Genomic DNA, 21648 nt, shown 5'->3' with positions numbered 1-21648 from the left:
CCTCCAGCCAGGGCTTTGGGCACACTCCCCCCATCTCAGGACCTGGGCCCAGGTCTAAGCCCCTCCAGACACTCCTGTCCCTGCTGACTGCTGGCCTATTTGTGGGGAGCTGGGACTGCATTTTCCTATGAATTAACCTGAGGGCATTTGGCATTGAAACATCATTTGTTTTCTCAGTAACATCGGCTCATCCCAAGTACAGAACACATTCCTGTCGGGTGCCCATTCTCACATTGGGCCCATGTCCCTCTTGTTGGCAGTAAAAACCTTGACACGCCTGGAGCGCCACCTGTCAGGATGTTTTCTTCCATGTTCTCCACTCATTGCTCATGGCCCGAATGGAATATGGGGAAAGCGGTTTTTATCTGCTCTTCTTCTGAAAGGTGGCTTGCAGACAATCATACGCATTCTGTGACTAGTCCCGAGTGTGTTTGGTGCTTGATGTTGCTTCTCAGGCCTGGGGTCATGCCCCCTTATTGCTGTTCCTGTGTGTGTTCCAGGCTGTGTCATCTGTGAAGCAGCCCAGGGCTGGGGCGTCCCCTTTGTGCTGTGTTTAGCGGGAGGTCAGGCTTTATCTTTAGGATCCAGGGATCACCCCACATCCCACCTAACGTGCCTTGGAGTGTCCTCTCCGCCTACCCAAGATGCCACAAGGCCCTCCCTTGGTCCTAGAGCCAACTTTCCACAAAATGCCAGAGGAAATGCTTCCAGCTTAGCAGGAGTGGGTATGGGGTTCCATGAGCTGGGCCAGGGACACTCTGCTCTGTCCTGGGCCCACCCGTGAGTCCCCTCAGCCACCCAATCAGCACTGTCTCAATGTGTGAAGATCACACGCGTCCCCCTGCAGGGTGTCAGTGCGGCGAACAGGCAGCGCCTGTCGGTCCCCATGGTGCGAATGCCTGTGCTTGACGTGCATGCGGCTCTGGGGCCAGGATGGAGGTAGCCCTGGGACAGCAGGAGGAGGCTTGGTGAGTGGAGGGCAGGGCTGGGTGCGCATCCCCAGGGATTCGTGGAGCTGGCACACATCAGGCCGGGGCTCTCCGTCCTCACAGCCCTGCTCAGGATTCAGGCAGGCAGTGCACATGGGTTGTGACCCGAGTCCTGAGGACGGGCCAGCGGGCCATGCCATCCACATGTGTGAGATCAGGGCCATTGGAATCAAAGTTCTAGGACAAGCCAAGTCGAGGCTCATTAAGAACCGGGAATGCGATGACCGATGATCACACGGGATCCAAGCCTGAACCAAGCGGTGCCGTGAGGCCCTGGTTGTTCAATGCTGCTGTCACAGAGAGGTCGGGCCCATGGCGTTCAGGTCAGGCACTTTGGAGGGACGGAACCTCCTAACTCTGTGGCGAAGAAGCCTTTCCTCAGCTAGTTTTTTCAGCACTCTTTTTGTGAGCTGGATTGGAGTAAGGGTGCTGACTAATGTCACGTTTGAGGCCGGGACTTATATGCTACCCAAACACTATTCGCTGACTAAAGACCGTCTGATTCATCCCTTTGAGGTTATTTGTGCCCCTGGGGCAAGGCTGGGCAGGCCCACACACTCTGGGTAGGAGAGGCCCTCGCCTGCCACTCAGCCTTGGCGGAATTGGCCCCTGCGCCCACAGGGGCCCTTTGTGTTTCTGCCTGCTCGTAATGAAGAGGAAGTTGTTGGTGAGTTCAGTCAGTCAAATCAGAAGAAACACTGGGCAAACGTCTTCAAACATAAATTGTCAGTCACAGCGAGAGAAAAGGCAGGTGGCCTCTGTGTGATGGACGCTCCACCACCGAGCACGGTTTCTCCAGATCTGGTAATGTCTGGACCTGCAGTCACGCAAAGCCAGCGTCACTGAGCATATCCAGGGCAGAATAACGTCCTGAAAGCCTCCATCCTCGAACTGACAGGCTCTGCTCCAACACTCAGTGAAACCATCCACAGGAAATGCCCACGGGCTCGCCTCGGCTGCCAGACGCTAAACGAAAGGAAGAAAAATAAATGCAGCTGACCTGCTGGAAGTTTTATGTCTTGTCCAGTTACCTTTAAAACACGCATTGTTCCACTGGAACAGCAAGAACATGCTCTTGGCAGGGGACTTGTATTCTTGTATGGACCTCCCTGCTCTATAGAGGTTCATCAAATTTGAGCTTTTTAACTTCAGAATACTTTGATCACACAAGTTTATTCCTTAAATTCCTTTGTAGTAGGCACATCTACATCTCTTGCATAAAACAGCCTTCACTCTACAGCTTGGTGATTCACTGGTAAAGGGGATTGTGCGTTTTGGTTGCTGAACTGTCACAGGTGTCTTGGCCTCACTGGGTCCTGCCGCCCACGGTGGGTCCCGCCTACAGCCCCTCTGGAGTCCCTGTGTGCTTGAGCATGATGCAGATCTTCCTTCTCTGTTTCTCCCCCACCCCCAGGGGCACACAAATGAGTTCAAACAAGTTTACGCTGTTGTTTTGCTCCAGGGTCCTGCTCTCAGCACTGACCTTTAATCCAGGGGTATAAATCACTTTTCACTCCTATTATTTGTAAAGTCCCACAGCCTCACAGTACATAAAAGAGGCTTTTGTGTCATGTCAGTTGAGTTTTTAAGCTAGAGTTTCAAGCGTGTGGTGGGAACAGCTGACTCACAGGGTACCTCCAGGATCTGTCCCAGAGCCTTGGTGTTGGAGCGTTGTTGCTAGGTGTGCTCCCTGCCTGACAGTTCTCCAGGTGCGCATGAGGTGGTTCAGATGGGGCGCTGCCACGTACGTTCACTGCCCAGGGTCAGCTGAACAGCAGGGGGACGCTCCAGATGCACTCCTGTGACAGCTCTCTCAGGGACCGTGATGGAATTGTGAGGGCAGCTGCCACTGGCATTTCCAGGAGAAGCTTTTCCTCTTTCTCTTGGGATCTAAGGCACGTCTTCACATATGTCAAGGTAGAAAATGGTCCCTCATTCCAGTGTCGCTCAACTCACAACAGGGTTGCTATGGCCATCTGTCCCTGGATACTGTTCATCCCTCTGCAAGCTATGGTCATTCTTGGCACACTGACCCCGGGGGCCCAGGCCAGGCATTCCTTCCCAGCAACCTCGGCAGCCATACCCAGGTGTTCATGGGGGAGACCAAGTTGGGCTGAGCCCCAAGGACAGGCCCTGCTGCCCTGGACAGCAGTGCCAAAAGGAGCCTCAGCCCCTCTCAGGGCCCTCCCGCCTCCCAGGCAGCCAGTTGCCCTCTGGGTACTAAGCGTTGTCAAGGGAGGCTGCTCACTAAATACTGGCTAAACCTCGGGGTGAGCTGCAGTAATCTGCCTGCAAACACCCAGCAGCCTGTGACCGATATGTTTCACAGCCCCTGAGCCTTGGGCATTCCAGACCCGCCCCTAATACTGGTGGCTTCTGTTTGTGTCTCGGGCCAGTGGGTCCTACTTTTAATTGCAACCCCGGGACCTGGACTACTGGATGTTTTGTACTGTATGTAATTGGATGGGGGTCACTGAGCACCCTTAGATATAGCAGTCTACTAATCTGGAAATAATTTGAATCAAGGTTGACGTTACCATGAACGCTGTAAATGTGAACTTGATAGAAGCTGTGACTGAGATGCCTTCAGCAGGTTAAGAGTTGTGACTTACTTGCTTTGCCCACTGACAATTTTATTGATTTTGTAGGAAGAAGGTGTTTTATGTATTTACTGGGAACTGGAGGTCGGGAGGGAGTGCTGAGCCTGGGGAATGTCAAGGTCCAAAGTGGGACATGGCCTGGATAGGTGACTGACCGTGGGGCGGTTTTGGTGGGGCCCACACCCCGGGAGCACGCAGAAGGGCCAGCCCCATCAGACCAAGGCCAAGACCATGAAAGGTGGGGGTGCAGCCTCAGGGTCAGCTATGGTCATTGCTGTTACAACAGAGAGCTCTCGAATGGCAGTGCCCAAACTTGAACCCAAGTCCAAATCACTCCCTGCCCTTTATATAGACCCGTGTTGCCTACCCTCTTGAAGCACCCACTTCCGGCTTATGTGATCCTGAGCAAGTTACCTAACTGTTCAAATTCTGTTTTCCCAACTTTAAATTGATAACAACCCCAGGGTTCTCAGGCAAATTACTGATGTCTAATTTAATTCCTTTATTGTCAGAGTATGTGACTTGAATCTTTTCAGATTTATTCAGCCTTGTTTTATGGCCCCGAATATGGTCTATCTTAGTGAATGTTCCATTTTAACCTAAAAAAGGAATGTATACCGTATGTTCTATAAATATTCAAGTTGATCTGTGGTGTTTTTCAAGTCTTCTATAGCCTTACTTATTTTTTACCTATTCGTTTCATCAAGTATCGAGAGAGGGTGATTGAAATCTTTGACTAGAATTGTAGATTTGTCGTATCTACTTGCAGTTCTATCCGCTTTTGCTTTGTGTATTTTGAATCTGTTATTAGGTACATAAATGTTTGAGTGTTGTGACCTTTTGATGAACTGACCCCTTTAGCATTATGAAATGACCTTTTATTCCTGATATTATTTGCTCAGCAGTCCCTTTGTCTGATATTAATATAATGACTAGTTTTCTTTTGACTAGTATCTGCACAGTATGCATTTTTCCAAGCTTTAACTTTTAACCTACATGTGTCTTCATATTTGAAGTGTGTCTCCTAAAGGTAGCATATAGGTGGGTCTTATTTTTTATCCACTCTGACAAATTCTGCCTTTTAATGGTGTATTTTGGTCACTTGCATCGAATGTGATCTGTGATACATTAGGTTTAATCTTTATTCCTTTTTTCATTTTTTTCTGCTGCTTTTAGATTAGGTGAATGTTTTTATGACTCCTTTTTATTTCTTTTCTTGGCTTATTAGCTGTGACTCTTTGTCGTTTTACTTTTGTGGTGGTTTTAGGGTTTATAGTATAAATCTTTAATCCATCACAGCTTGCCTTCAAGTGATAACTATACTTTTTTCATAAATGATAAAAGAACTTGACAATGATGTTCTCCCACTTTACCCTCCTGGCCTTTTTGTTAGTGTTGTCATATGTTTACTTTTACATAAACCGTCTACCATATTATTTTGTTTTAACAGTCAAATTACCCTTTAAAGACATTTTATTAAATTGAAAAGATAACCTCACACATTTATCCACATGCTCACCATCTCCAGGGCTCTTCACCCGTGCGCAGACCCACATCTTACATCTGACAGCTTCTTCAGTCCACGTGTGCAGGTATGCTGGTGATGAGTCCTTTCAGCGTTTTTATCTGAGCCTCTCTTTCACTTTGGGTTTTGAAAGAGATTTTTGGTGGGTATAGAATGCTAGGTTGACAGGTTTATCAGTACTTTAAGGATACTGCTTCATTGTCATCTCACTGAGAACCAGACTTTCCCCTGGGTCAGGTAGGATGTGCACCATTGGAGGTGCAGTAGATGCCAGCTCTTAGGGACCCATTGCCACCGATGGTCCTGACGGCACATTGTCCACTTTCCTTCAGTGTTTCAGTTGTCCCAGACCCGTGTGTACTATTGTTTATCCCCACATTTATAACTCATTTCTCTTTGTTCCATTTCCAGTTGCCTTAGTAGGAGGTGGGAAGCAGCTGTGGGGAGTCTCGTGCTCACAAGGTGGGCACCATGAGGACACCCCAGCACATCTGCTGTGGCCTCATGGGGAGAAGCCTTCAGCCCCAACATCAGGGCCCTGCCCCTGGGGGAGACAGCTACCAGCTGCATATAAAAACACATAGCAGGTCTTACCTTTTTATCCTAAGACCTTCACTTGATAGGTATACAGTATGTCCCCTTCCCCTCCCATCAGTGAGCTACCAACACATCCCCAGGACACACATCAACACCTACAGTGTACGAGGGAGGCACCCCACTCTGAAAACCAGACTGAGAACTCAGACTTCAGGGGGCGTTCCATGGACACCTCATCTCCGGCCCTGCGAAGGACAAGGGTCCTGGATCAGTAGGGAGCGAGTATAACCCACGGATTTTCTGTTAAAATGGAACATGTGGAGCTTGAGGGTTTAAGAACTCATTCTTCAGACAAGAATCACATGTGTTCCCTTTCTCATTAAAACCCGAAACACATAATTTATAGTCCCTAAAATGGGAAACTAGCTGAAAAAACCATTTCTGTTCTTCTTAGACTTCTCACTGAGGGACGGGAGGGTGGGTGTTAGAGGAGAGGACTTGTCCCCCAACAGGAAGTGACGTAATTCTCCCCAAAGGTTCGTTACCTTCTAAATCCCTGCACACTTTTCATCACTCTTTATATTTTCCTCATGTTTTCTTATTTAAAATTGTCTCTTTTTAGGGGAACCAATTGTAAAATGTCACAGGGATCCAGGCTGGCCAGTCCACGGCACCCGGGCTGGTCTGTGCTCTGGACACGTGGCCATGTAGGTGAGCATGGCCCAGCAGTCGGCACAGGCAGCACCGGGCACTCCTCCCCATGCTTTATGGGGTGCGATGCTCCAGTCACCACTTCCATGGTTTACAACCAGATTTTATGACATGGTGTTTTTTTCCAGCTCAATGCAAACAGAAATAAAACTGTCCTGGGCTTGCGGAAGAAGGGAGGCCTTGGGACCCTCCCGGCAGTGCGGCCCAGACCAGCAGGGCTCAGGGTCGGCACACAGAGCAGGCCCCACCCGCACACTCCCGCCTCCGGCAGGTCGTAAATCCACATAAGGAGCCCGACTGTGATGCTCCCCAGGGAGCGAGGCCCCTAGAAAATAGAGCCTTCCTTTCAAGGAATTTCATGTTGTAGGGGACGGCTAATGTCACAGTCACCATATTTGTTCTCATTTACATGATGCAGCAAAGCCCCACGTGGGCTGAGGGTGCAGGGCCTGCCTTGGGGCGCCCACCTGCAGATTTGGCAGCACATCTCCCCAGGAGTGGGGAGTGGCTGGCCTTCCAGCTCCCCCACTGCACCCATGCAGCCTCCTGCGCCATCTGGTCGGTTCTTCCATTGAGAGTGTCCTCCCCTTCACAGCACCTCACCTGTGGGAGCTAATGAACGTCAGGCAAATCTGAGGAAACGTGAACTCGCAGCAGCCGTCCCAGCCCATTAAATGTGGGTCATGTCCTTCCCCTGTTCAAACCTGGTGTGTCCCTAACCCAGCGTCTAAGGCCACAGGCTGGGCTCCCGCTGACTAGGCACCTACTCGGAGGCCATGTCGGCCGCACTTCGGCTAGGGAGTCCGTCGCCCATTATCCCGCAGCCCCCTGTCCCCGGCCCTGCCCCATCCTGAGAAGCTGCGTCTTATGAGAGTTTCTCTGTGGACGCAGAATGACTCACACAGCCTGGGAAACATCCCCTGTCCCCACGATGTGATTCCTAGAAGTGTGCGCCAACCACAGAAACATGCATTTATGTTCAGGAAACAAAAAATGGTGAAGCCCCAACCGGGGATGCCCTGCCCCAGGTGCCCTGCTCCTGAGCGACAGGATGGGCCACTGGAAAGTAAGAAGCGCTGCCTAGAGGTGGCCGAGGCGGTCGTGAGAACATGCGGCCTGTGTCAGGTTCCTGGTCATGGGCTCTGCTCAGTGATTTATTCTTTTTGGACCCAGACTGTTTGTTGGAAACACTTAGGGGATGTCCTTAAGCCTGCTCTCTGCTGCCTGCGTCCTGCCTCTCGGCCTCTGTCCCCTCTGTAGACAGCACGCGGAGGCCTCTGCCTCCCAGCATTACTCAGTAAAGGGCCTGGCCTCCCTCCTTGGCTCCAAGCAAATAAGCAAACTCTGTTTATTTTTCTTATTTTATATGCGCTGTACAAGTAGCAGGGGCTGCCCGTCAGGGAGGTGCACGAGGAACTTCCACACAGGCTCCTTGGAAGCCCTCACAGGACACAGAGGCCCCACGCCTCCTGGGGAAGGGATAGCGCTCCAGGACACTCAGATGTGACCCACTGGCGCAGTGACCCCGAGGGATGGCTCCGCGCCCGGAGGTCATGTTAAAACACGTTCTCTCCCCAGGCTGTTGTCTTATTCCCCCCGCAGACACCTCTCTCTCTCCTCTTTGTCCTCACATCAGCATCCTGTCACCAGCTGGGAGCCTAGAGCGAGGGGGCTCCGACACAGAGCCACCCCACATGGCTTTACAGAAAGGGCCCCACAGAAGAGAGCTTTCCATACAACTGGTGCAAAGTCCTTTGTGCTCATCAGTCCACCTCAGTCACCCTGCTCTGAAAGGCTAGGGACACAGGGCCATCCTGTCCAGGGGACCCCGGGGGCAGTCAGCGCCAGGTGACAGTGAACAGGGAGGCCGTGTCCAGGGGCTGTGCAGCGCACTGCGCTAGCAGGTGCCAAGGGAGCCCTGCCCACATGCCTGCCACCTCTGGGAAAGGGGCTCTGACATCCAGTTCACATCTTGGTGCTGGCGCTGGAGGGCTAGGGGACACAGCATAGCAGAACCCTCAGGAGAGACAAAATAAGGCCCAATGGCAGCGCGGGCAGGTAGGCCCTGCACACTTCCAGCCCACCACTTCTGGGCCCAGGACCAAGCAGGACCTTGCCCAGGCCCCAGCCTGCCCATGGCTGTCCCTGCAGGCATCTCCAGGACTGGGGAGGGAGGGGAGACAAACGGAACTGTTGGGAGCATGTTTTGCTCAAAGTCTGCATTTCCCCGCTGGCTGGCAGCTGGGGCCACTCTCAGCCCCAGGCCCCCATCTCTGTGTAGTGTGACCCCCACACCCCGCCTCTAAGCCAGCGAAGCTCCTTGCCTTCGTGTGGGTGATGCCTGTCCTCAGGCCAGTCTTGGACTAGATTTATAAAATTCAGTCTCTCTAGCCGAGGAATATGGTGCCCTTTTCAACACAGCGCCTAGGCGGCGAGAAGACAAGGTCCTCGGACCCTCCCCTATACTGCTTAAGACCTGGGCCAGCCATGGTCCCACAGGTGGAACTCAGGGAATCCACTCCACCCAGTAAGTGGATTAGGGCCAGCTCAGCCTTGAGCGGTGACAACACTAACGTGGCCGTGGATGCATTGTCACACCATCCCGCCTGCTGTAACGACGCACGCCTTCGCTTACAGAGTGTGTTAACGACAGGAGCCCACGGGGCAGCCGGGGGCAGGGGACTTCCACTTCAGCCGCCCCTGACTGGGGATAGGGTGCAGCCATCTTGTCAAAACTCATTTTCCCTGGCTGGCTGGGACTGTTGGTAAAAGCAAGGCCTTCAGCCCTGAGAAGTGTGCAGGGCCAGCTGTCCCTCTGCCAGAAACAGGGCTGAGCGGCGTGCTGCCCTTACCTGCGGCACCACCAAGAGTTGGCCTGAGGCCAGGCCACTTTCTGAAATTGGACTCTAAAATGTAACCGAGGGGCTCGTCCTGACTTGGGGGAAACAAGGCGTGGTTGTCCTGTCACCATTTGCCCGTTTGGGCATTCTTCCAGGCACTACTAGCAGAGAACAAGCCCGTGTAACAGGCTCCTCTCTCATGACGGCTCCTGCGGGGGGGCCTGCCCGCAGCCTGCACGCCGGGCAGACTCATTTTGTGGTCACGCTGGCCCCGTCGACATAGCTCCGGCCCAGACGCTGGGCGCCTGGTACACATTCCTGTCCAGGGCCACGGACACCTCGGGGTGTGGGCTGACACACGCACACTCGTGTGTACAGCACTTGTGTATGTACATACACACCATATTCAGAAAAAACTTTGCTGTTTTTAAAAAAGCTGAAACATTTGGAACTGATTTTGATACCCTTTTTTTGTTGTTGAATGAAATGGCTGCTAACCACCAGAATATCTGCAACTTTAGGACGGTGAGGGTTTCACTCTGCTTAGGCATTACCTGGTGTGTGACAAATCCGACACGGGCCTATGAGCAGGAAGACCCCTGATGGTCTTGCTTGGCCCCTACCCCTGTGTCTTTTCTCCCACAGCCCTGTACCCCCTTCCTTAGAGGAGCCTGCTTCTCCATCTGACACTCCCTCCACGTTCTCAAGTGGGAACAGGGTTAATTGCTGTGAGTCCCTCGGGCAAAGATAAGGCAAGGCCTACTGTGTGCTCCCCAGAGCTGTAGAAACCCACTTAGAACACAGGTAAATGAAGAGATTGTTGAGCTACATTGGCACAGATGCAGGAGCAGGTAAGACGTAGTCACTCGTCTGGTTCCCAACTCTGCCCACTGAGTGGCCCAAAGACAGTGATACCCAGGCCAGGTTGGGTCCAGCCTCAATCAGAGGGACCTAGCTCCTAGGAGAAATGATTGCACTCAGGGCTGGGCAGGAAGGGGTTCAGATGACCCCCGGAGAATCTTTAGAGCCAGAAAGTAGGAAAATGCTCAGAAAATGGTATAGACCATCAAAACACATGATAGTGAAGGATTATACCCCATTGAATAAAATAGCCCATGTGTCTACACCAGCACCAGGAAATACACGGAGAAGCAGAACAGCCTCTCCTTACAGTGGAATGCCATGCAAAGGAATGGTGGACACAGAAGTCACCATTCAGATGCCATCAGAACCTCTGACTCCGGCAAGAATCATCAATGGGTGCAGAAACTGGGACATTGGGATGTAACAGGTTCTTTCCATAGTCTCGAACTGAGGGGAAAACAGTAGCTTTGCAGAGGAGGACTCTGGCCAACACCCCTTAACCAAGAGTTCCAGGTAGAAACTGCCCATGCTAAGACACATCACCACCCTGGGCTCACGGGAAGGTCACCTGTCACCACTGGGTCTTCCTGCCACAAGTGCGTGCCCCAGTCTGCCATGAGGAACATCAGCCACACCCACACGAGGGACATCCTGCAAAAGAGCATGTACTCTAAAATGTCAATGTCCTAACAAACACTCAGGTCAGGGGACTAGAGAGACATGGGAGCTGAAGGCAATGTGGGATCCAGGATTTCCTTTTATTTAAAAGACATTATCCAGACAGCTGGAGGAATCTGAGTAAGGCCCACAGGTGACAGACAGGGGAGCATCCTATGATCGCTGCCATGCTACGTGAGAGAACACCCTTCTTTTGGGAAATTCGCACTGAAGTGCTTAGGTGGCGGGCATGTTTCAGCTGACTCTCAAACGGTGCAGTGGCAGAAAAGGAGGAAGGGGTGGTAAAATGGAAACATTTGGGACATTCAGGGTTGGTTTTGTTTTTTTTAAACTATTGTAACTTTTCTCTAAGTCGGAAATCACGGGTCGGCTTTAGCTCAAGCGGTTACTTCGTCATGGCAGACTACTAATCCCTGCCATAAGTCGGAAATCGTGTCCAAATGGAAAGTTAGCAGGAAGACAGGCCGCATAGTTCCACCCTGGCCCCCTGGTAACCTGTCCTCCCAGATGGGACGGCAGCCCTTCCCTAGCACCCGCCCTGCCTCTGAGCTGTGGGGTAGACGGCCGGGGAGCTGCTGTTTTCGTGACTTCCTACCACTGCCCCTCATCCATTCCTACCACCGTGAATGTCAGGTGGGAGGTCCACACTCAGGGCACCCCGGCTAGCACGCCTTAACCAGTTTCTCCGCATATACAGCAGTCACTTCGCCATGCCCATCGCACGACAGGCGTCCAGCAGGACAGGTACTTCCTTGTGTCCATAGCAAGTCTGAGAGTAACCAGGCCCGGGGCAGAGGGAAGAGCAGGCTGCAGCCATGCCTGATGCTGGTCGGGGTGGGGGGAGGCGGGTCAGGGCCTGAGGGGCCATGTAGCTGAGGTGGGGGGTGCTGTGTGGCCAGAGAGCAGGTCTGGAGGGCCGGGGTCAGCACTCCAGTGGCAGCCGCAGGAGGTACTTTCTTCCTTTGGGACCTAAGCTTGTGTGACAAAGAAAAGTCCATTGAAATTATATCAGGAACATCTTTAAGTTTCAAAATCAGAGCCAGGCTGGCACTACTACCCACTTGTCTTTTGGGCTCAGCCTTTCCCTAACATTAGCCATCATTGCCCACATGGCACCTCTGTGTCCGCAGGGGGCGTATGTGTGTGCATGGAGAACATAAGTCCCAAGAGGGAGAAGGGTGCCTGCATGTGCTTGGCAGCATGAGGAGGCTCGAGGCCCAGGCCCAGGGAAGGGAGGGGAAGTGGGCATAGTGTACCCCGACGCCCTTCACGAATCACAGCACGATCCGAAGATGGGGAAGCGAACCAGTTCACATTAGAAGAAATGTAGTGGGTCCACCCAGGTCTGGGGCCACCGATGCCCCGTGTCCTGTCAGTGTGGAAGGGCTCCTGTGCACAGCGAGACCCGTGTCCTTCACTGACGGCTGGGTGTCACACGGGGCCTCTCTGACGGGGCAGTAAAGCCCAGTTCTAGGCACGTCCAGACCCTCGTGAGTGGGCATGTACACGGCCCCACACAGCGTCTTCAGTCAGCTCCTCTGAATGTGGATGGCCATGTGACCTTCCATATGGCCTGTTCCCAGCCTCAGCTACAGATGAGGGGCTGGCAGAGGACAGGGCCTTGTGGTCGGAGGTGCGGGGCCTGTCAGGTGGGTTCTGGGACAGCCAGCACCACGGCTGAGTCAACACACGGGCCTCCTGGGACACACTGCGCCTGCCCGCCCAAAACACATGTGTTCCCAGGAACACACACCCAGAGCCAGGACCCCGTTCCCCTAGCCTTCATCATCATCTGAGCAGAAAGCAAGCACATGTGAGCTTCAGCCAGAGGCAGGTTCCCACGCTCCCTCCTCCCTCCCCCAGTGACCTGTCCTCCTGGGGCTCTCCAGTGCCCAGTGCTGCTCGGGGATCTGTCCACAGGTTCTCCCCGCAGCATCTGAGCTCCCATGTAGCCAGGGCCTTCAGGGCCCCTGAAGGGGTCGGTGTCAGAATTACAGGTGACCCTGACATGCACTCTGAGAAGGCCTAGACATGTGGCCCCATCGTCCTTGTCCCCACAACTCATATCTTGGCAGCGTGTGAGCTGCCGGAGGAAGGGCCATGGCAGCGGCCTCCCCCATGCATTTCCCAGCCAGGCTAGTCCCAGACACTACCTTCCCTCAAAAGCCCCCCACCCTCTGAAACTGGCCGGTGGACGCCACACGGGCAGTCAGGTGGGCAGGCTGGGGTCCCCCTGTGGGTTGGGGCTCGGTTCTCAGCTCACAGCGTCCTCCTGTCCCACAGACACAGCCGGTGCCCAACCCCGTGGCCTACTTCCTGCACCGCTCTCCATGGTGGGTCCATCGCTTCGAGACACTCAGCAACCACTTCCTGGAGCTGGTGGTACCCTTCTTCATCTTCCTCGGACGGCGGATGTGCATCCTCCATGGCGCCCTGCAGATCCTGTTCCAGGTTAGTCACCACCAACACCCATGAATGTGAACATCACTTGTCAGTTCCCAAGAAAAACACTGTTGGGATTTTAAATGTCTGTGTCCTGCTTATTGTTTTCATCACGTATAAACTCTGCATGCTGTCATGGCGGTGCCCATGTGACTTCAGGAGTCGTGCTCCTGTCTTTTTTCCTTGTTGTCCAGGGTCCGCATGTGGTGCCAGGTCACAGGTGCAATGGGCAGCAGGTATGGGGCCTCCCCTGATTCCAGAGGACATGCTCCCTGGCCTAGTGGGATGTGACTGTAGATTGGTGGGTTTGTTTTCGTGGCCACCTTTATCAAGTTCTCTTCTATTTCTAGTTTACTAGGAAGTTCTGTTTTGTAATTTTTGTTTTGGGTATTTTTATTCATGAATGAATGTTGGATTTTAACAAATTGTTTTTTCTCTACCAGGTGTGTGAGGAGGTCGCTTTTTTTCCCTTTGACCTGTTAATGTGGTAAATTGCATTAATACTGCTAATGTTGAACCAGTTTTACATTCCTAAGACAAACTCAATTTGGTCATGCTGTGTATATCGGATATGATTTGCTAATATTTTGTTTTGGATTTTGCGTGGTTGTCAGTGAATAAGATTCGTCTACAATTTTCCATCCTGCACTGGCCTTGCCTGGTTCTGCTCATGGAACTCATCAAGGGCGGGCTCCCTTCTCTGAATGAGTTCATGAGGACAGAGACAGTGCTCCTGCGTGAGCCACCTGGCCTTGCGGGGTCTCCGTGACCACTGATGAACACCTTTTGTGGCTGTTGGACTTGCAGGGTTTCCATTTCTTCTAGAGGCAGTTTTGGTGGCAAACATTTTCTTGGGAATTTGTCCATTTCATCTTTTTTCAAATTTATTGGCCACGAAAAAAAAAAGTCATAATGTTCTCTTATGTTTCTCTTATGTCTCTTATTTGTCACCTTCTCTTTTCGACCTGTGTCTTTTCCTCCAGTGTGGCTCTTGTAACAGCACAGAGCAGGATTCTTTTCAAACTGAGGCTGACACTCATTCTTCTTTACATAATAAGTCCATATATCTCAAATGACGTCTTTGGGTTTATTTACACATCTTTGTTTCTTTTTTGTCCCTTTTCTTTTGAGTTCTTTCTCATTCTTTTACTTTCCTCTGCTTCTTTCAAGTGAGTACATGCTTAGTTAACTGACTGAAAATCTAAATTTGACCTCCATCTTTGCTGCCATGATGGGCCTCAGGCCTAAGAATGCTATAACTGTCTCTGTCCCTACTCACTCACCAGCTTTCACTGCCTTAGTATTTTAGTCCTATTTTGTTTTGCTTTTTAATTCATAGACTGCTAGAAGTTTCAGATTTACAGAAAACTGAGCAGAGTCTAGAGGGTTCCTTTATCTGCCTCACCCCAAAGCCTTTCACACTGGCCACACAGTGCTTCCCCATCATGAACATCTTGTAGTATATTTGTTATAACTGGGGAGCCAACATTGATACTTTATTAATAACTAAAGTCCATAGTTTACACTGCTGTTTACTCTGAGTGTTGACCTTTTTATGGGTTTGGACAAAGTACAGTGCATCCACCATCATAGTATCACACAGAGAGCACCGTCACTGGCCTAAAAATCTTCTGTGCTGTCCAGATTCATTTTTCCCTCTCCCCGCCAACCCCGGGCCAACACTGGTCTATTTACCGTCTCCACAGTTTTGCCTTTTGCAGAATGTCATGTAGTTGGAAGCATCCAGGATGGAAGCTTTCAGGCTGGCTTCTTTACTTAGTAATATGCATTTGAGGTTCCTCATGTCTTTTTGTGACTCAAGAGCTCATTTCTTTTCCTTGCTGAATGATATTCCATTGTCTAGATGTACCACAGGTTATCCATAAACTGTCTGGAGTTGGCTGGAGGACAGAGCCCTGGCTGGCCTGTGACCCTTACCAGCAGCCAGGGGCACTCCTACACTGGATGTGCCAATTACTTTGGGGAGCAGCCTGTGTTAGGTGCACCCCATGGGTTTACGAATTGCCCTGACAGGCTGCGTTTCTATCTCTGCGCACACAACCTCAAAAGGCATCTCTTCCTGTTTGTTTCCATTCATTCCCTCAGGAGAGGGTTGAGGATGTGAGCATCTTACCTCCTCCCACACTCAGCTTACACAGCTGTTCCAGAGGGTTCTGCAAGGCCATGGGTCCACTGTCTGCTTGGAGAAGTGCACGTGAGAAGTGACAAGAGAGTCACACCACCCCTGCCTCAGAGCTCTGCCCTACCATCAAGCCGCAAGCCTGAGGGAGAGACCCTGGAGGGGGCAGCTGTTGGCTTCCACTGTGGGGCTGGGAGAACATCCTGGCCTAGCGCAGATGGCCGTTCGCCAGGCGAAGGGCTCCTGGTTGGTGCAGAGACACTTCTTGGATCCTAGGCCAGATTCTCCTCCACCTCCCACCATAATCTGCTCTTTCTAATCTCTGTGACATTGCCAGAGTCCTGGGGACATCTAACAGTGGATCCATCCCCACAGCTTTGGGCACGGAGAGCTGCTCCACCCACAGGCCCTGAGTGCCTCGCCCAGACTGGGGTCACAGGATACCTGCCCTGGGGCTCCTGGCTGCAGAAAGTCTCCTTTGAGCATGCATGTGTCCTCTTTGAGGCAGTGCAAGCTAAGAGCCCAGCAGGGGGTTCCAAAAACCCATCTCTCCCTCCACGGGGTCATGTTGCATCATCCTAGAATATCTGCTGCCGTGTCTCCTGTGCCTGAGATTCCAGATCTCACCACTCATCTTCCTGCTTGTCCGGCTCTGGTCACCCCAGTGCATCTCACAGGGACCAGCACCTCAGTCAGGTCTCCTGCAGGCCGCATGGTGCACCGCAGGCACAGTTGAGGCTCCGCTGGACGGTGTATACACAGATGGACAGTACGATCGCTTCCTTTCCCTCAAACGAGACACTGCAGCAATGCTAAGATCAGACCCCGTCAGCACACAGGGGCCATGCACGTGATGCCAGACTCCACTTTTCTTATTAAAAACATTGTCACCCAGATGGATGGGACAGAAAAAGTAGGGACACACAGCCAGTGTGTGCCTGACAAGCTCTGAGCACGGCTGCATGACATGCCCATGAGGCAACTTTCCTGAATTCTCAGGGCTTCTGCTGCTTTACTAGAAACAAGGTTTCATCCCAAAAACTCTACCCTGTTGAACCCTAGCTCTCTGGATCAGGGCCACCCAGCTGGGCTCACATTAGAATGACTTGGGGGAGGGGAGGGTCTTTGAAGAGTATGCTTGTTCCAGGGGCCTCTCCCAGACCCCCTAAGGCAGGAACCCCAAGAAGGCCAGAGATCATTTAGGGCCACAGGGCCAACTGGTGGCCTTTTGGAGTGCACTCCCGAGTCCTCACCCAGATAAAACTGTCAGGCCTCCAGAATCCTGTCACACCAGAATGTTCTGGATTATGGGCATGACCAGACATCAGGTAGGGCTAGCGCTCCTGCGGCTGTACAGAGAAATGACCCTAGGACCAGCTTCACATGGCTTCTGCACCCAAGTCTGAGCTGGAGCTGCAGGCCACCAGGCAGAGGGTGGAGGCTGGACTGACATGACTTCCTCAGGAAGCAGGACTGGTGGCACCGAGCATGGATTCAAAGCCACTATACACCAAGATAATGGTGCCGAATGGACAGCAATGCCACTTGGAACCTCAGGAAGAAGGCTTAACTCGGGAGGTGTCTCGGCCCAGGGTGTGCTGTGTCCTCGCGCATGTGGCCCAGGCTACGCTGTGTGTCCCCTCACATGGCCCAGGCTGTGCTGTGTCCTCACTCATATGGCCCAGGCTGCCCTGCGTGTCCTCGCTTGTGTGGTCTAGGCCATGTCTACCACAGCATCAGGCAGAGCTAAGCTGGAAGTGCAAGGGCTGTAGGGATACGGCGGGCCTCTCTCTTGTGCCATATGGGGTGGGGACTGCTGTTTCTGCTAATTCTGTCTTTCAAAGGCTGAAGAAGACCCACTGCAGGTCCCAGCTTTGCCTGTGCTGAGCAGCTGGACCCTCTTCCCTGAGGGGGTCTGTAGCTCACCTAGAATCCTGGTCAGGTCTGCATGCATGGCCACCACCAAACTCCCTTATTCACCATAAGTGAGTGAGATTATGGACCAACAGGGGTGGCCTGGGCCATCCGTCCTCCCAGGAAGGCTCAGGTTACAGCCAACAAGACAATAGTCCCAAATCGAAGCTAGGTAGGCCCCCCGGAGCCTCTGCAGCATCACCACCTGTGGGAGCCGTGGTGCCGGGGGCTGAGCATTCTTGCTGGCCTTCATGTGTCTGGAGTCGCCAGCAGACTCCAAGAGGTGCCAAGAGTCCCCCGATGGCAATTTTTCTTATTTTAAGTGGAAAATAACTGATTTGTAAAATAAAAATGGAAGAAGAGAACCCATCATATGCCCACCCCGCCCCCCGATAATCCCATAGGCATTTTCTTGCCACAGCAGTGTGCCTGCCCAGCTGCGACCACAGCTTCCACAGCGCTGTGTAGATGTTTTTACTTGCCATTACCATCTTTGCAACCATTGTTTTCAGCAACCACAACCATCACACCCAATTTTTTAAATAGTCAATTATCTTTTAAATATTAAGATTTTTTTAGATATTTAATATTCATCCACATATTCGCCATTTCTGACACTCTGCTTTCTTCTGTACAAACCTAAGAATCCACAGGAAGCGTGTTCTTTCTGCTGGACGAATGTTCCATTTGTTTTTTAATGTGTCTTAGTGGAGGCTGCTGAATGTCTTTACTTCAACGGAGGTTTTCGAAGGTTTTTTCCCAGCTGCAATGCTGCAGCTTGATGGCGTTTTCTTTCAACGAAGATGCATCTATCGTTTCTGCCCATCCTGGTTCGTTATGCGACTTCCCATCTGGCTGCTTCTAATATTTCGTCTTTTTCACTGGCTTTCAGCAGTGTGAGTTGGTATGCCATGATGTGGACTTGAGTTTATCCCGCTTGTCATTTCTTAGACTTCTTTGATGTATGCATTTATGGTCTCCATCAAATGAGGAGGGTTTTGGGACATGATTTCTTCATATTGTTTCTGTCAACCTTCCCTTTCTGGGACATAAATCGCATGTGTTTTAGACCAGAGCACATTGTCCCCCGGGTCCCTCAGGGGCCACTCACGTTCTGCTCAGCTCTGGTGCTCTCTGTGCTTCAGTTGAGAAAGTTCTCAGCCTCTGACTTTTCTTACGCTGTGTCAGTTTTTGTCCAAAGCCTTCCAGTAAGTTCTTTATTTCATAGATTACCTTTTAGATGCTCAGATTACCACTTGATTCTTCTTTATTGTTTTCATATTTCTCTTAATTATGACCACGTTTTCTTTTAAACCCTTTAATTTATTGACAGTAGCTGTTTTAAAATTCTTATCTACTCTCTGTAGATCATCTCAGCCTTTGTCTGAGCCTACTGTTCTCTCCTAGCTCTAGCTTGCATGCTGCTACTAACCTGCCTGTGTGTTAACTGTTGATTAGATGCTGGCTCTTGTGTTGTAGTGCTGAATCCTCTCCTGACAAGCAGGTGATTTACTTGTGAGTCAGTTTCATCATCTTGACATTTGTCTTCACATCCCCTGGGCGGGTCTAAAACAGCCTTCGCTGTGGCTCATGCAGCCTTGCTTATAGGATGCATTGCTGGGGTTTCTGCTGCATGCCTGGCTTCCCATAAGGTCTCTCCACATGAGTTCATCAGAATTCAAGCCTCCCAAACCTGCATGAGCTGCGCTGACTACCTGGACTCCTGGTCATCCTCTCTCCCTGGCCTCATGGAGGCTTCTGCGTGCCTGTGAGCACAGTGATTGGCAGACTCGCAGGGACCAAGGCAGAGTCCTGCAGCTCCTGTGTGCGTCCTTCTGTGTGGAGTCAGCCCCTCAACCTGCCTAACTTCAGGCTCTGCCCTCCTGGGACTCCCTCCCTGCGTAGGTCTGCTAAACACCTCCACGCAGAGTGCCAAGGTTGTCACAACTCTGTTTGTTGCTCTCCTCTCTGAGTCAAGAGTCCTGCAGTGCCTGTAGCCACATGTCATACAACAGTTGTTTCATCTGTTTTGTTCAAAATCCAGTTGTTTGTGTTGGCAGTGGAGTTTCCAGCACCACTTCCTCCCTCTTATCCTGAGGCAGAAGTCACTGGTGGAGTCTTAACCTTGAAAACCATCATCCCTGGAATGTGAAGTCAGAGCTAGGAGGCAGGATAGGATGGCGTGGGCTTGGGCCTTGCTTCTGCGGGTAAAGGAGAGCGGAGGTGATATGCACGGCTGCCACTCCCGTGTACAATCCTGTGACACCCTGAGTCCTCCTCTCACCAGCTCTGCTCCTCACAGTGGAAGGAAGTGAATATCTGGGAGTACGATCCCAAGTGTTTTCAGGGAAGCAGGCAGGATGGAGGTACTGGCGAGGGTGCCAGGGTAGACACGTCCTCAGTGATGGGTGTTTAAAGAATGGAACATGGGGCGGACACCAAGCTACGTTGTTCAAGTCAGTTCTCAGTCAGGAGCCAGACTCAGCGACTGTGTCCTGATTATCCTTTTAAACATTCCCACTGCCGCCAAGAAATCCTGTGACCACACAGATGCCCAGCCTGACTTTGTTCACAGGAGTTGAGTGGGCGATCGTGTGTGAAAAGCCTTTCCTGGCCCTCACCAAGAACCCACATCTGCACGGACTCAGAACAGGATGAGGGTCCTCTCAGAGCTTGGCAAACACTGCCACCCACACGTTGAATTCCAGTTTTTAGACGATGGGCTCGTCACTTCTTGGACCACCTTGCCCTCGCTTTTTTTTTTCTCATTTTTTACATTTTCAGTCTAAATGCTTATACTGTTTTTACTTCTCATTCATCCTTGGAAATGAGAAACCACCAGGATACACGTGGGCTGCATCTCGCTCCTACAATCTGTCCTGGACCCTTCCCTCTGAGGCCCAGGGCTGCTTTCGCTTCATCAGTTTCAGTTCTTTTTGTATCATTCTTTTCCTGGAGAGTTGATCATGAAGCCATTGACTTTACTGAATCTGTATCATTTCCCTCATCAGTTCTCCCTTTTCTGTACCACATTCAGGCAGGATTTCTCAAGTCGGTTTTCTAAACCACTAACTCAGATTTCAGCAGTCTGCATTCTGCTTTTCACTTGTTACAATTTTTCCTATTGTGTTCCTTGTTACATGAGGACGCAGATGAATAAATGTCCTTTACTGATCGGGATCCTTTCAAATTAGCCCAGGTTTCTCTGGGTGCCTCTCCCTGCACCAGGCCTTCTAGGGTCTCAGAGGAGCCGCGAGTGGCCAGAAGGTGAGACTGTGCCTCGGTGCATGTGCAGATCGGACTGAACCTGGACAAGGCAGTCAAGCAGGCCTGTCACAGGTAGACTCTCTGGGCAAGTCGGCACCCCCAGTAAGCCACCAGGCTGCCTTGCTCAGTCTTGCAGGTACCAGTGGCTGTGTCGTCTAGTGGTACAAGAGTTGATGGAGTGAGTGTGTGACCCAGGCAGATCTCTCAGGGGTAGAGGTGGGTGCTGGCACTTCTCCCAGAGGCCAGCAGAGGATAGGGCCTCACAGAGCAAGAGGGCCCTTCAGGTGGAGAGTGGTAGGAGAGGGCAGCTGCCTGGTACCCATCGGCTACCTGCAGGACCCGGGTGTGGACCAGCCCTGAGGGGCAGGCGTGAGGTCAAGCAGGTTGTTCTCCATGTGTCCTGTGCCCCTTTCATCCTCTTGGCACACAAGGAGAGTGTCCTCGCTAGGCCAGAGGGGAGCTTCTGGAACCATGCCTCCCTGAGGTCTGTGGGGAATGTGCGCAGGAGCTGCTTGTCCCTCCATCCCACTCTTCTGCGTCTTCACTGGAGCCCTGAGGGACGGCGGCATTTCCAGTGGGAGGACGGCCATGTGCTTGGACCTCCGCAGCTTTGGCAGTCATCTCAGCTGTGAACTAGGCAGTGAAGGATCAGAGGTGGTCTGTTACCTCTAGGTCGCAGACAGCAGCCCCACAGAGGAGTGGCTCGTCCTTGTCCTGATCTCCACTACACGGCGGGCCTTAGCCACGTGGCAGAGCCACAGAGAGGGAGACTCCCGATGCAGTGTCCCAGCCATCCACTGAGCCATGCCAGATACAGTGTGAGGCATTTACCAACAGGTGCAGAGCCACCAGGCAACCAGAATGTGAATAGCCAAAATCCCAGGAAGGGGCATGGAGAGAGCAGCCGAGCTTCTGTGACACTGTCCCTGCAAGTTGCTGACACAGCTAGGAGACTGAGGAAATGAGTGGGCACGGAGGTCTGCAGAGACAAAAACTGGAGGTCAGACCACAGGAGGAGGGATAGTGAGAGGGATGCTGGCCCAGGGATGCTGTCGGGCTTGGCCCAGGCCAACCACAAAGGGGTGTGAAGGAGGCTGGAGCAGCCACAGGACCCTGGGCATCCGCCACTGAAGGGCCCGGC

At 52.0% G+C, this 21648-nt stretch overlaps 1 protein-coding gene across 4 annotated transcripts in view; it reads left to right on the top strand.

Moving 5' to 3' along the window:
* LMF1 (lipase maturation factor 1) overlaps positions 1–21648 on the top strand; it is a 98047-nt gene that overhangs the window by 68503 nt on the left and 7896 nt on the right. For all 4 annotated transcript variants that reach the window (XM_039884832.1, XM_039884831.1, XM_039884834.1 and 1 more), the window contains one exon: positions 13028–13195. In XM_039884832.1, coding sequence (XP_039740766.1) covers positions 13028–13195 — 168 coding nt within the window. The remainder of the gene's footprint in view (positions 1–13027; positions 13196–21648) is intronic.

The sequence above is a fragment of the Pteropus medius genome, unplaced genomic scaffold (assembly GCF_902729225.1).
Source record: "Pteropus medius unplaced genomic scaffold, Ma_sr-lr_union100, whole genome shotgun sequence".
Taxonomy (NCBI): domain Eukaryota; kingdom Metazoa; phylum Chordata; class Mammalia; order Chiroptera; family Pteropodidae; genus Pteropus; species Pteropus medius.
This window is presented reverse-complemented; position numbering and strand designations above follow the sequence as displayed.